The sequence below is a fragment of the Muscardinus avellanarius genome, assembly GCF_963383645.1.
Source record: "Muscardinus avellanarius genome assembly, chromosome: 1".
NCBI lineage: Eukaryota > Metazoa > Chordata > Mammalia > Rodentia > Gliridae > Muscardinus > Muscardinus avellanarius.
In genome coordinates, this window is record NC_137786.1 from 28,022,384 (window position 1) to 28,035,413 (window position 13,030).

General features: G+C 47.4%; 1 protein-coding gene across 1 annotated transcript in view; it reads left to right on the forward strand.

Annotated features, from left to right (window-relative positions):
• Positions 1-245: 245 nt before the first annotated feature.
• The window catches only part of PDZD2 (PDZ domain containing 2), a gene marked incomplete at both ends in the record, with an annotated part of 280,449 nt that continues 267,664 nt past the window's right edge, over positions 246-13,030 (forward strand). Inside the window, one exon of the mRNA XM_080699919.1 lies at positions 246-721. Within this exon, the coding sequence (XP_080556045.1) occupies positions 246-721 (476 nt within the window). The remainder of the gene's footprint in view (positions 722-13,030) is intronic.

Genomic DNA, 13,030 nt, shown 5'->3' on the forward strand with positions numbered 1-13,030 from the left:
CCACTTCCTCCCTTCCTTGGCTGAGAGCTCCAGAGCCATCATCCTGCGGTGACTGACTGTCCCATCTTCCTCTTGCCAAGGCAAACAGCCCAACCTCCGGGGGACGCCCCAGCTCATTTGCCAGCCTGAACATGAACACCGGCAGAGCTGTCGACAGCCAGGGTTCTCCAGGGACAGGAGGCCTGGAGGGGCCCAGCCCTCAGGAGCAGGAGCTCTCGTGATGCTGGCGCGCAGGAGCGAGCACCATGCCCATCACGCAGGACAACGCCGTGCTGCACCTGCCCCTCCTCTACCAGTGGCTGCAGAACAGCCTGCGGGAGGGTGGGGACGGGCCAGAGCAGCGGCTGTGCCAGGCAGCCATCCAGAAGCTGCAGGAATACATCCAGCTGAACCTGGCGGCGGAGGAGAGCGCGGTCCCTCCCGACCTCAGCCCCCCGGAAATGGAGATCTGCACCGTGTACCTCACCAAGCAGCTGGGGGACACGGAGACCGTGGGCCTCAGCTTCGGGAACATCCCCGTTTTTGGGGACTATGGTGAGAAGCGCAGAGGGGGCAAGAAGAGGAAAACCCATCAGGGTCCTGTGCTGGACGTGGGCTGCATCTGGGTGACGGAGCTGAGGAAGAACAGCCCGGCGGGGAAGAGCGGCAAGGTCCGGCTGCGGGATGAGGTCCTGTCCCTGAATGGGCAGCTGATGGTCGGAGTGGACGTCAGCGGGGCCAGGTGAGTGAGGGCGGCAGCTGGCAGGGGCTGGACACGGGACCCCAGTGGGGCCCTCATGTTAGGTGCGTGGATCTGCAGCTGTGTGTATGAGGCCTGCTGGTAAGAACCTGGGGGCCTTTATCCTCTAAGGGAAAATGCAGAGCGGACCTTCATTCTTTTCCTTCCTTTCCTTTATCTCCTTCCTTTCAGCCTTTCTCTTGGGGATGGAACCCAGGGGCATTCTACCTCAGAGCTATAGCCCCAGCCCTTTTTAATTCTTATTTTGAAACAGTCTCTTGCTAAGTTTCCAAGGTTGGCCTGGAACCTGCGCTCTCCCTGTCTCCACCTCCCAAGTGCTGGGGTTACAGGTGTGTGCCCTCATGCCTGGCTAGTATTTCCCTTTTCGTTTTTGTTTCATTCATTCGTAGAGGACTCAGAATTGTAGCATTTCCTTTTCCCTTGGAACCTGGTGTAGAGAAAAGACACAGTATTATGAGACAAGAGTAGAAGTGCCACACCAGGTTAGGCTCTCCTGTCCATTCAGCTCAGCATCTGCCTCTGGGAGCACTCGAGGCAGAGTCCTGATGTGCTTCCGCCTGTCGGTCTCATATCACCTAGCTACAGTGACATGGGCCACTATGGTCATAGGGCCCGTGGGACGCGGTGTCCGCAAGCCCCTCCTGGCACTTACTTGGATCTCATCTAAGTCTTTATTGAATGTGCTTGAGCGTGTTACTGCTTCCTACCTGCCAGGTCACCCATCACGGCAGTAAGTTGGGATTGGATGGTTTTCTCATTTTCCAGGTAAATTGTAGGTCCCTAAGCCACCCTTAGGTTCAATAACTTGCTAGAAGGGACTCACAGAACTCAGAGAAGCTACCGTTAGGCTTGGGTGTGTAGCTTGGAAGTAGAATGCCTCTAGGTCCTATCCCCAGGACCACACACATACACAACACACACACACACACACACACACACACACACACACACACAGTTTGTGCTAGTCCAGGTGTAATGGTGCACTCCTGTAATCCCAGCCTCTCAGAAGGCTGAGGCAAAAGGATCACAGGTTTGAAGCCAGCTTGGACAACTTAGTGACACGCTGTCTCAAAAATAAAAAATAAAAAGGGCTGGGTGTGCAGTGGAAGGGAGCCCCTGGCACGCTCGTCACCAGTACCAAAAGCAAATAAATGAAATAAAATCTGCAGTCATCCATTTTTATTACTATAATGAAATACCTGACGGAGTCTACTTATGAAGAGTGTATTTAGTTGACAGTTCTGAAGGTCCAAGATCAGGCTTCCCCATTGGTCCAGCCTCAGAGAGGAGGAACACATGTGTGACAGGAACACATGTGTGACAGGAACACATGTGTGAGGAAGAAAGTGTGTCATGGGCAGGAAGCTGGAGAGAGACTGGGGGCCATGACTATAGTTGACCTAAAGGCCTTCCTCCAACCCCACCTCGTGTGTGTGTGTGTGTGTGTGTGTGTGTGTGTGTGTGTGTGTTGCTGTCCTCAGAGGGTCACTTTACCTCTGAGCTACACCCCCCAGCTCTATTTAATTTTTAGGGGTTTTTTTGTGGTACTGGGGATGGAACCCAGGGGCATTTGACCTCCAAGTTATACCCCTAACCCTATATTTTAGTCTTTTTATTTTTGAAACAGGGTCTCACTGAATTGCAAAGGGACTGGCTAAGTAGCTGAGGCTGTCTGCAAACCACGGTCCTCCGATCTCAGCCTCCTGAATGCTGGGATTACAAGCGTGTGCCACCATGCCCGCTTAATTTCTCTCTAAGTTGCCGAGGGCCCTGCTACATTGTTGAGACTGGTCTCAAGCTTGAGATCTCCTGTCTCAGCCTCCCAAGTACTGGGATTGCAGGTACGTGTCACCACACCTGGCTAAGGCCCCACCTCTTCACAGTCCACACCACCTTTTAACACACCAAGCTTTTAACACATGAACCCTTGGAGACAAACCACATTCAAACCACATGAGAATCACTTTGACAAACTTAGAACCAGCTGGAGATTTAGATACAGTCGTTCCTCCACATCTGAGGAGGATTGGCTCTAGACCCCCAGTGGATACCAAAATCCAAGAATGCTCAAGTCCATTGTGTGAAATGGTGTAATATTTGTACTTCCTTCTGTATACTTCAAATCATCTCTCGATTACTTATAATACCTAATTCAGTGGAAATACCATGTAAATAGTTGTTCTGCTGTCTCCTTAGGGAATAACAAGAAAAAATAGCCTCTACATTTGGTACAGAGGTAGTTTTTTTCCTTTAATATTCTCAATCTATGGTTGGTCAAATTCTCAGATGCAGAACCTGTGGGTATGGAGGGTCGACTGTGGTAGGGTGCTGAAGTGTTTTAAATGTTCTCAAGATGTTTCCTTTCCATTCATTGTAACCAACTAAAGTTTCCTTCAACACCAATTTTTTTCCACCTGCTTATGTGGATTTTGTCCTAAAAAGTGGTAAGTAGGAATTGGGCTTCTGTAGAGACCCCAGGGTACTGATCCTCAGCCAGCAGCCTGCTGTGTTGATGACTGCTTATCACCCTTATTTGTAAGCAAGATTTCAGGGCTCAACACACCAACTTCTTGCTCACCCTGACACCTTGAAGAACCATACACAATATAAGGTGCGCTTTGAGACAGTCTGGTCTGATCCCTCTCTTGAGTTTGGTCTTGAATTCAAAACTGTCTTAGATGATGTTATAGGTTTAATTGTATCACTCCCAAATTCCTTTGTTGAAGTCTGAACCCCCCGTGGACCTCAGGTGTGACCTTATTTGGATGTAGTACCATTGCAGACTTAATTAAAGATGAAGTCATACTGGAGCAGGGCAGCCCCTGACGCAATATGACCAACCGGTGCCCTTGTAAAAGGCACATTTGGACACAGACACACAGGAGAATGTCATTTGTAGACTGGAGTCATGCAGCCCCATAGCTAAGGACTCCCAGGAGCTAGGAGAGGCCTGGAGCGGAGACTTCTCTGCTGCCACCTTGGTCCTGGGCATCTAGCCTCCAGAACAGAGAGAGAGTACATTTCTGTTGCCTAAGCTGCTTGTTACACCAGCCTTAGGAAATAAACTCAGGTGCTACCCCGACCCTGTCGCCTGATGTCAAGTGCATTTTCAGACCCTTTTCTCCCCGGCCCAAGTTCCTCTGGAACACAGTGTGAGGTTTTGGAAGAGGATGCCTTGAGAACCCCATGTGTTGTGTGTGGGAAAAGCAGGTGCTCAATGTGGAAGACGAAGTCACGGTTTGCTTATTTCAAAAATCAATTTGGGGTCAAATTGGAATGTTTGTCTCTGAGGAGTGAACAGGAAATTCATAGCCATGAATGGGCTGGGCTTCCCTCCTGCACCCCAGACCCAGTGTGGAGCTGGAACGCCTTGGCTGCCGCTGAATCACAGACCGGATCCTTGCCTTCTCTGCGGGAGGCTGGCTCTCCTGAGGCCTGCATTTCACTGCTAGGCCCCTGAGGAGGAGACTGAGAAGTCCTGGTTCTCTGAGTGGTAACAGCTTCGTCCTGGTGCGAACCTCCAGAGAACGAGGACATCTGAGAGGGTTGAAGGACATCAGTAACAGGCCCCCTCCTTCAGGCACAGCCGGGGACACATGGAAGAAGGTTCTGTCTGTTATCTCTATCACTACCATGCTGGGGAAGGTGGATTTTTCTGGAATGTTCCAGCTACTTCTGTGCAGGAAGAATGGCAAAGGTTTTTAGATCAGTTCCAACAAGGACTACTTTGTAACCCCAGTCCCTCCCTGCACTAACTTTCTATAAGTAAACCAGATCTGTTCCCTGAAGACAGATTGTTCCAAGTTGGTAACGAAATGTGGAATTAATTAAAACGAAACCCACGCACCAAAACAAAAACAAATAGACCTCTCTGTAAAGGAAAAAGACCCACGTTTCACTTTTAAAGTGCATTTTGTTCAGAATGTGAGCTCAGACTAGACTTTTTTGTACATCAGTAAACGTAAGGAGAAGCTAGCGCAGAGGCCATGGGCCTTGAGCAGGATTGGCTGTGCGACTGTGGGTGCAAGGCCCCAGCCGCAGGAGGTCGGCTCTGTTTCCCGAGCGGGCTGTGCGGTGCATTAGAGAAGACCATAGACCCAATGCCCTGAGCAGCATCTGGCACCTGGTAGACTCCAGTCAAAAGCAGTTTTTAACAGCCCACCCATCTGGCCTCAGGCACCCCGAACCCAGAACACATCCCGCCATTGAGACGGAGGGAGAGCGAAGGGCCCCAAACTCCACCAATGAGCCTCAAGAAAGATAAAGAGTAACCTTCAGCCCAGAAACGGGGATGATATGCAAAGTAGTAGTCGTTCTTTATGCACCAAGGACACATTCCAAGACCCCCAGTAGATGCCTGGAATATCAATAGTATTGGTCCTATATACACTATGCTTTTTCCTATATGTTCATACCAATGGTAAAATTTAATATATAAATTTAGGTAGGCACAGTAAGAGATTAGCCACAATAATTAATGATAAAATAGAACAGTTATAACAATTTCATAAGTTATATGAATGTGTTTTCTTTCAAAACATCTTATTGTGCTGTACTGTGTTTTGTTGTTTTGGGTTTTTTTTTTTTTTTGTGTGTGTGTGTGTGTGTGTGTTTACACTGGGAATTGAATCCAAGGGCGTTCTACCTCCAAGCTACACCCTCAGCCTGCACACCTCTCTCTCTCTCTCTCTCTCTCTCTCTCTCTCTCTCTCTCTCTCTCTCACACACACACACACACACACACACACATTTTATTTTATTTTATTTTATTTAAGTTTTGTGTAACTAGGGATTGAGCCCAGTCATTCTACCTTTGAGCTACACCACCAAACTGATTTTATTTTTTTATTTGGAAACAGGATCTCACTAAGTTGTACAGGCTCTCGCTAAGTTGCTGAGGCTGGCAGCAACCTGTGATCCTCCTATCTCAACTTCCCAAGTACTGGGATTACAGGTGTGTGCTACCGTGCCCAGTTTGTTTATTTTGAAACAGGGTCTTGCTTTGGTTGCTGAGGGCCTCACTAAGTTGCTGAGACTGTTATAGAACCTGCAATCCTCTTGTCTCAGCCTCTCAAGTACTGGGATTCCAGGCAGGTGCCATTATGCCTGGCTTGTACTGTATTTTTGGGTCATGTTTGACCACAAATAGCTAAAGCCCTGGGTAAGCGGAGACTATTGTTTTGTCCAACTGGCATAGCATGGGTACCAACCAATCAGAAAGGATAAAGGTGCATGTGGAAATAGGGTCCCAGCGCCCACCAGACAAGACAACACCTTTGGGTTCTGGAGTATGAAAAGTGATGTGGTCCCAGGAAAGGAGCCCAGGGTGTGGGATGGGCAGGGGCCCCCAGGGGAGTCAGGGGGGTGGGCCACCTGGCACAGAAGCCGACATGCTGTGAGAACCAGGCCAGAAGTAACTTACCTTCAGCACAGTCTCCATTGCCTTGAAATTGTGTGTAAAATTAAATTTAGGATTGGTATGAGTTTAGACTCTGGTTACCCATGGCAACCTTGAGTTCTGTCTGGGTTATAACAGATTTTAAACAGAGTGTCAATAGGCTGTGAGAGGTGTTAGTTGGAGAGATGACTGCAGGTAGTGATGCAGGGAGGAGACGGGAGAGGAAGAGTCACCAATTACAGCTTCATCGTGTCCTCTCTGGGGCCTGACTACCCGAATATGCCCAGGGGCACCTGAGGCTCCATGTGGAGATGTAGACACAGCAAGAGGCGGCTATCATGGTGACCTAGGGACTCTGAGCAAAGGGTAGAGTATCCTCAGCATCCTGTTTAAGAAGCCAGAGAAGCATGTAATGCACTTTAGAAATATTTCTATTACGGAAGGTTAAAAGGAAAACAAGTTTCAGCATTTAAAATTCAATTATCTGGAAAACTCGCCATGTGGAACAGCCCGTGCCCCCGGGATGCGGCTTAAATGAAGCGTCGCAGGACATGCGTTTGCCCGGCCTCATTCTTTTCCACCTGCTTTCTCCTCCTGCTATTTCGTTTCAGGAGGACTTGGTTTCTGGAAGGTATCCCAGAGTTCATCCAAGTCTTTTTTTTTTTTTTATCCTACCAAAGAGGAAACTGAGGCTTGGGGAGGTTTCCTGGGTTCTAGTGGCTTCTGAGAGAAGGGAGGGGGACCCGAACCCATGCCCTCTGACTCAGAGTCCGGAACTTCTCTCCCAACCCTGTAAATAGGAAACTCGTAAAAGTAGGATTGTGTTTTAAAGTTTGCCATATGTAACCAAAGCAAGTAGAAAATCAAATTTGTCTACATGTTCTGCAGGTGGATGGGGATTACATCTAGAACCTTCCATGCCAACAGGCTTATCGCAACTTGAGGAAAAGCAAGCGTAATCCACGTTGGAAGGGAGAACAGGAGCTTGCTCGCCCCCTGGTGTTTGAGTGTCAAGGTCGGGGAGACTGTGGAGGAGCCGCCCGCCACCTTGTGGTTGGAATGGGTCACAGGGGGAGGCAGCGCTGCTTGGGGCAGGTCCATTAGGCCACACACTGTTTCACAGCCAGGCTAGAGGGCGCCGTGGTCAGCCCTCAGGACTCTCTAGAATGGCCGCGACGCAGCCATCTGCAGGCAGAAAGGACGATGGTGCCCACCCCTCCTCTCACTAGCGGTCCCACGTTCCCCAGGAGGTGCCCACCCCTCTTCACACACACACCCTGGCCAGCAGGTCCCCGGAGGTAGCTGAGGAGCCCATCTTTCCCACTGATGAAAGGGGGTGTCATCCTTCCCCACTTTCCCTCACTGGAGCCTCCAGGAATCAGAAAAAGTCTTTCACAGAAAGTGTGAGTAATGGCATTTTCTCACACGACTCTGGCCAGTGGAGTGGGGTCTTTCTGAAAACTGGCAGGGCCGGCCACCCTCGGTGGCAGCCCAGGCCATCGCCCAGCCACTTACAAAGCAGCTTTTCAGGGTGTTCACTTGTTTTTATGAGGGAAGAGATGACGTAGGAGAGACTTCCCGCTGTTTAAAGGAGGCTGGCGCTCCAGAGCTAACTCCAGACAGAGACTCGCTTTAATTTCGTCCCAGTGACCTGCTTCTCGGCTGTTCCCCGGCTCAGAGCTGAATGGGCCGGCACAGCCATGCCCATGACCGCCTTCTGCCCCAGAAGATGGAAACCCCAAATCTCTCTTTCAAGACACCCGCTTTTTTTTATTTTTTATTTTTTATTTTTTATTTTTTATTTTTTTGGTGGTACTGGGGTTCCTGGAAACCCTTCTACCTCCGGGCTTCACTTCCAGACCTACTTTTATATTTTATTTGGAAACAGGTTCTCTTAAGCCAGCGCGGCTGACTTCAAACCAGCGCGATCCTCCTGTCTCCGCCTCCCAAGCGCAGGGATTACAAGCGTGCGCCACCACACCCGGCAAGACACCCGCTTTTAAACTATTAGTATTGAGAAACGGTTGTAATTGTAAAATCATACGGAGAAGAAAAAAAAAGATCTCTCAGCCTTAGAGGGCTCAGGGCATTAGGTCTGACTTCCCGCCCTGTGCATGGGCAGCCCTGGGCCTTTTTCAGGACTCTTGAATTTCGCTGCTTCTTTAATGTCTACGTATTAAATAAGTTATAAGCATTTTTTATTCTTTCATTTTGAGCACCAAGTGCCCTCAAGTGACTCGCAAGCTTCCCAAGGGTCTTTGAATTCCAAGCCTTGGCACGGGCTCACCTCTCGTTCCTCTCCTGCTTCTGAAGTGGAGACGGGCGAGCGCACCGCCTGCCTCCGCTGTTGGTAAAGAACTTGGCTTTCATACCACCCGTGTTTGCTGAGCAAAGAAATGAAAAGACTTGAACTGCAGTCTTTTGTTGTTCAGCTGTGGGTGGCTGTCTCCTCCTGGAGGGCGATAAAAACCTGGTGTTTTAAGGACACAAATGTATGTCACTTTTGTACGACTTCAAATGAAACATATAGGCTGCGTGTGTAGCTCAGTGGTAGAGCACTTGTCTGGGAACCCCTAGCACTGTAGTGAATAAATAAATAAAACAAAGATTTAAAGCCAAGCGTGGTGGTGCATGCCTGCAATCCCAGCTACTTGAAAGACTGAGGCAGAAGGGTCACAAGTTCAAGGCCCGCCTGCTCAACTTAGTGAGACACTGCCTCAAAATTAAAACCAAAAAGGGCTGGGATGTAGCTCAGTGGCAGAGCACCCCTGGGTTCAGTCCTCAGTACTGCAGAAACAAAACAACATTAACAAAAAACTCCTATGTTTTATATAGTTACACAGATTTTCCTTGGGATTCTTCTTTAAAATGTGATCTACCGAGCCGGGTGTGGTGGCGCACGCTTGTAATCCCCACGCTTGGGAGGCAGAGACAGGAGGATCACGTAGGTTCAAAGCCAGCCTCGCTGGCTTAAGAGACCCTGTTTCCAAAATATATATATAAAAAACAGGTCTGGGAGTGTAGCCCAGAGGTAGAAGGGTTTCCAGGAACCCACCACCACCACCACCACCACCCCCGCAAAATGTGATCTACCTCCAAAGGTTTTGAAAAGTTTAGGTTATACCAATTTTAATTTTTAATTGTGTGTGTGTGTGTGTGTGTGTGTGTGTGTGTGTGTGTGTGTGTGTTACTGGGGATGGAACCCAGGGGCTTTCTACCTCTGGGCTACACTCCCAGACCTATTTTATATTTTATTTGGAAACAGAGTCTAAGTTGCTGAGAGCCTCACTAAGTAGCTGAGGCTGGCTTCGAACATGTGGGATCCTCCTGTCTCAGCCTCCCAAGCGCTAGGATTACAAGTGTGCACCACCACGCCCGGCTAAGTTATACTGATTTTAAATGTTCATGGAGATGTGACTACTAGTGGCTTTGGGGGTGACTATAAAGCAGTGTTGAAACACATGGAACAACACACCAGAATCAGAGTGTCTGGGGTTTCTGGAACTTTGATGCCCAGAGAACTGGATACAAGCTTAGTAGTGATGGTCTAACAGCTGATTCACCACACCAAGAGGAAGGAAGGAAGGAAGGAAGGAAGGAAGGAAGGAAGGAAGGAAGGAAGGGAGAGAGAAAGAAGGAAGGAAGGAAGGAAGGAAGGAAGGAAGGAAGGAAGGAAGGAAGGAAGGAAGGAGAAATTGAGTAATATTGTAGGTATGTGTTGGTTTCCTTACTCATTCTGGACATCGGAGGGTCCCTTGTCCTGTTCCTGTGTAGAATGTGATGTATCTTGAGGGAAGGGAGGGAGACAGACCCACGAAAGCCTCGTCTCTAGTGTGTGTGTGTGTGTGTGTGTGTGTGTGTGTGTGTGTGTGTGTTAGTTACTGGGAATTTAACCCTGGGGCATGCTATCTCTGAATTCCATCCCCAGCCCTATTTTACCTTTTATTTCAAAACAGAGTTTCTCGAAGTTGTCGAGGGCTTCACTAATTTGCTGATATCAGCCTCAAACCTGCCTCCTGTCTCAGATTCCCAACAATGCTGGGATTATGGCTACGCGCCACCGTGCCTAGTTTAATTCACTTTTGACCTAAGTTAAGGAACTGTAGTTTATGTCGGCTCACTCAGTGAGGCAGCCTTACTGGGTTAAGTTACTTTTTTTTTTTTTTTTTTAAACCAGGCATGGTGGTGCATGCTTGTAATCCCAGTACTTAGGAGGCTGAGATAGGAGGATCTGGCTTTGCGGCCAGCCTCAGCTGCTTCGTGAGGATTTCATCCCAGATAAATAAATAAGTAAGTAAATAAATAAATAAATAAATAAGTAAATTCAAAGAATAAAAAATCAGGCTGGGGGTACAGCTTGGAGGTAGAATGCCCCATGGTTCAATCGCCAGCACCACATGCACAAAAAAGTTATTTTTTTAAATAAAATTAACCATAACCAAGCAAGCAAAAAAGCTACAGAAATTCTTGGGGAGATTAAAAATACTACAGTGGATGCAGACGTAAGCAGACAGTAAAAAAAGTAGCGAGGTTGGCGCTTCCCTCAACTGCCAGTGTGTGCACAGCCACACTCAAGTGGAACAGTGACAGCCTATTGAGTGTGACAAGAAGCCGGCAAACAATAAAATCAAACATGAAGCTATCAAGAGTCTATGTGAAGCTTAATTCCATAGCTACTTTCCCTAAAGAAAAACCTTATCCTAAAAATAGATTCTACATTGAGAGAACAGGTAGGAATAGTCTGACACCTTCATGATTAGCAAAGGTATTTAAATTTTAAATATCCACAAAATGAATTCAAATCATTTTACATGTTGCAGCTATGTTTAAACAATAGTAAACCTAGTCCCAAATTATACTAAGTGGTGTATTTAAAAGCCTTTTTTTGCCCGGCGTGGTGGCACATGCTTGTAATCCCAGTACATGGGAGACTGAGGCAGGAGGATCGCAGGTTCAAAGCCAGCCTAGGCAACTTAGTGAGGCCTCCGCAACTTAGTGAGACCCTGTTTATTTATAAAGAAGAAATAAAATCGGGCTCAGGGTTAGCTCAGAGGTAGAATGTCTCTGGGTTCAATCCCAGTGCCCCCCCCCCAAAAAAAAGCCTGTATTGAGTTTTTTTTTTTTTTAACTTAATTGCTTAAGGCAAAAAGTCACATAACCATTAAGAAAACACTCATTCTGCGCAATCCTCCTGTCTCAGCCTCCCAAGCGCGGGGATTACAAGCGTGCGCCACCATGCCTGGCTAGAGCACTGTTTTTTTTTGTTGTTGTTTTTTGTTTTTGTTTTTGTTTTTGTTTTGGTGGTACTGGGGTTCCTGGAAGCCCTTCTACCTCTGGGCTACACTCCCAGACCTATTTTTATATTTTTATTTAGAAACAGGGTCTCCTAAGCCAGCGTGCGCGGCTGGCTTCGAACCTACGCGATCCTCCTGTCTCCGCCTCCCAAGCACGGGGATTACAAGCGTGCGCCACCACGCCCGGCTAGAGCACTGTTTTAACATTAACTTTTGAAAACACATCTCTCTTGGTGCCTCTTCCCTTTAGTGACCCACAGATAAGTAGGTCTGTTTCATCACTGAAACAGAATCAAGCAGACCCTCTTCCTGAACTCAGGAGAGGCAGCCATCCATTTGTCCGGCTGCAGGCAAAGTCCCAGCCACATACCCTTTCTTCAAAACATCAGCAACCTTGCTGCCCATCTTCCAAAAGAAAGTGCTGAGAAAACCATTCCTTTTATTTTGTAACGATATTGTTTCTCAAGTATTATTTTTAGCTATTTTTGCCACACCAGGAAAGAAAAACTGTTGCCGACTAATCTCAGTTGGGTCGTTATTGTCAGCTCCTGGTCAAATCCTCAGAAAGATGGGGCAAAAGGCAGGTGGAGTTCTGCAGAAACTTATCTGCAGCGATTCTTTCCCCTCTATGAATTCCTTAAGTTTTTAGGTACGGCGCTTTGGAAAGAATCTGAGGTGGACAAAGGCTTCTTGAGCCAATGACACTTTATTACAAAAACCCCGAAAAATTTATACCCTTCACCAGTGAGATTAATAATAGGAGAAAAAAGAAAGGGAAGGGGGGCAATCACAGCAAAACAATAGTAAATTACATATAAACTAAGTAAATGACTAGTCCAGCATTTAGGAGATAAGCTCCGGATCTTTCTTCCAATATTGCAGCAGGGCAGGTCCAAAGGTAAATTCCAAAGGCAATACAGGCACGCCCAAGGCCCAGGGCTTGGAGAATACGCCTTCTCATGGAATCTTCTTTTGCTTTCTTTTTTGAAGTTTCCATCTATATCCATATGACAAGCATGGGGAGATGTGGCGGTCCAGGGAGATGCGATGGGCGTCTCTCAGATCTCATCCGCCTTGCCTTCTGAAGTCTGAAAGCTTACAAAAACTCACAACACAGCTTGGCAAATAAGACACCACAAATAACACCATGAAGTTCTTGGATTTAGTTGTCAGATGTATTTCCTTAACTGCTGAACACTCTTTTTTAGACAAAAAGCCTATTAAAGGCCTATTGGTCTCTAATAATCCATTTCCTTATCACAAACCCTCTGCAACCTGCTTCTAACTTTCTAATTCCTTTCTTTCCCAGTCGGGACATTCTTATGATAAGCTCTTCTTCATGAAAAAGTGCTTTCTTACTCTTACGGTATTTCCTTTCCTTCATACATATATATTTAGAATATCTGTCCTTTATTTTGTCATTTTCATTTCTAGCCATGCGGCATTCTCCCTGTCTCGGGAACGCTCACACTGGGCGTAAAGGTCAACAATCTTTCTCCTTGGCTCTATTGTATTTTGGCAACTAAGTTGTTCATCAACTAAATTGCTTCGAAGTCACACACAAAATTTTATCTTCTCTGTCTCTAGGCAGGATCTCAA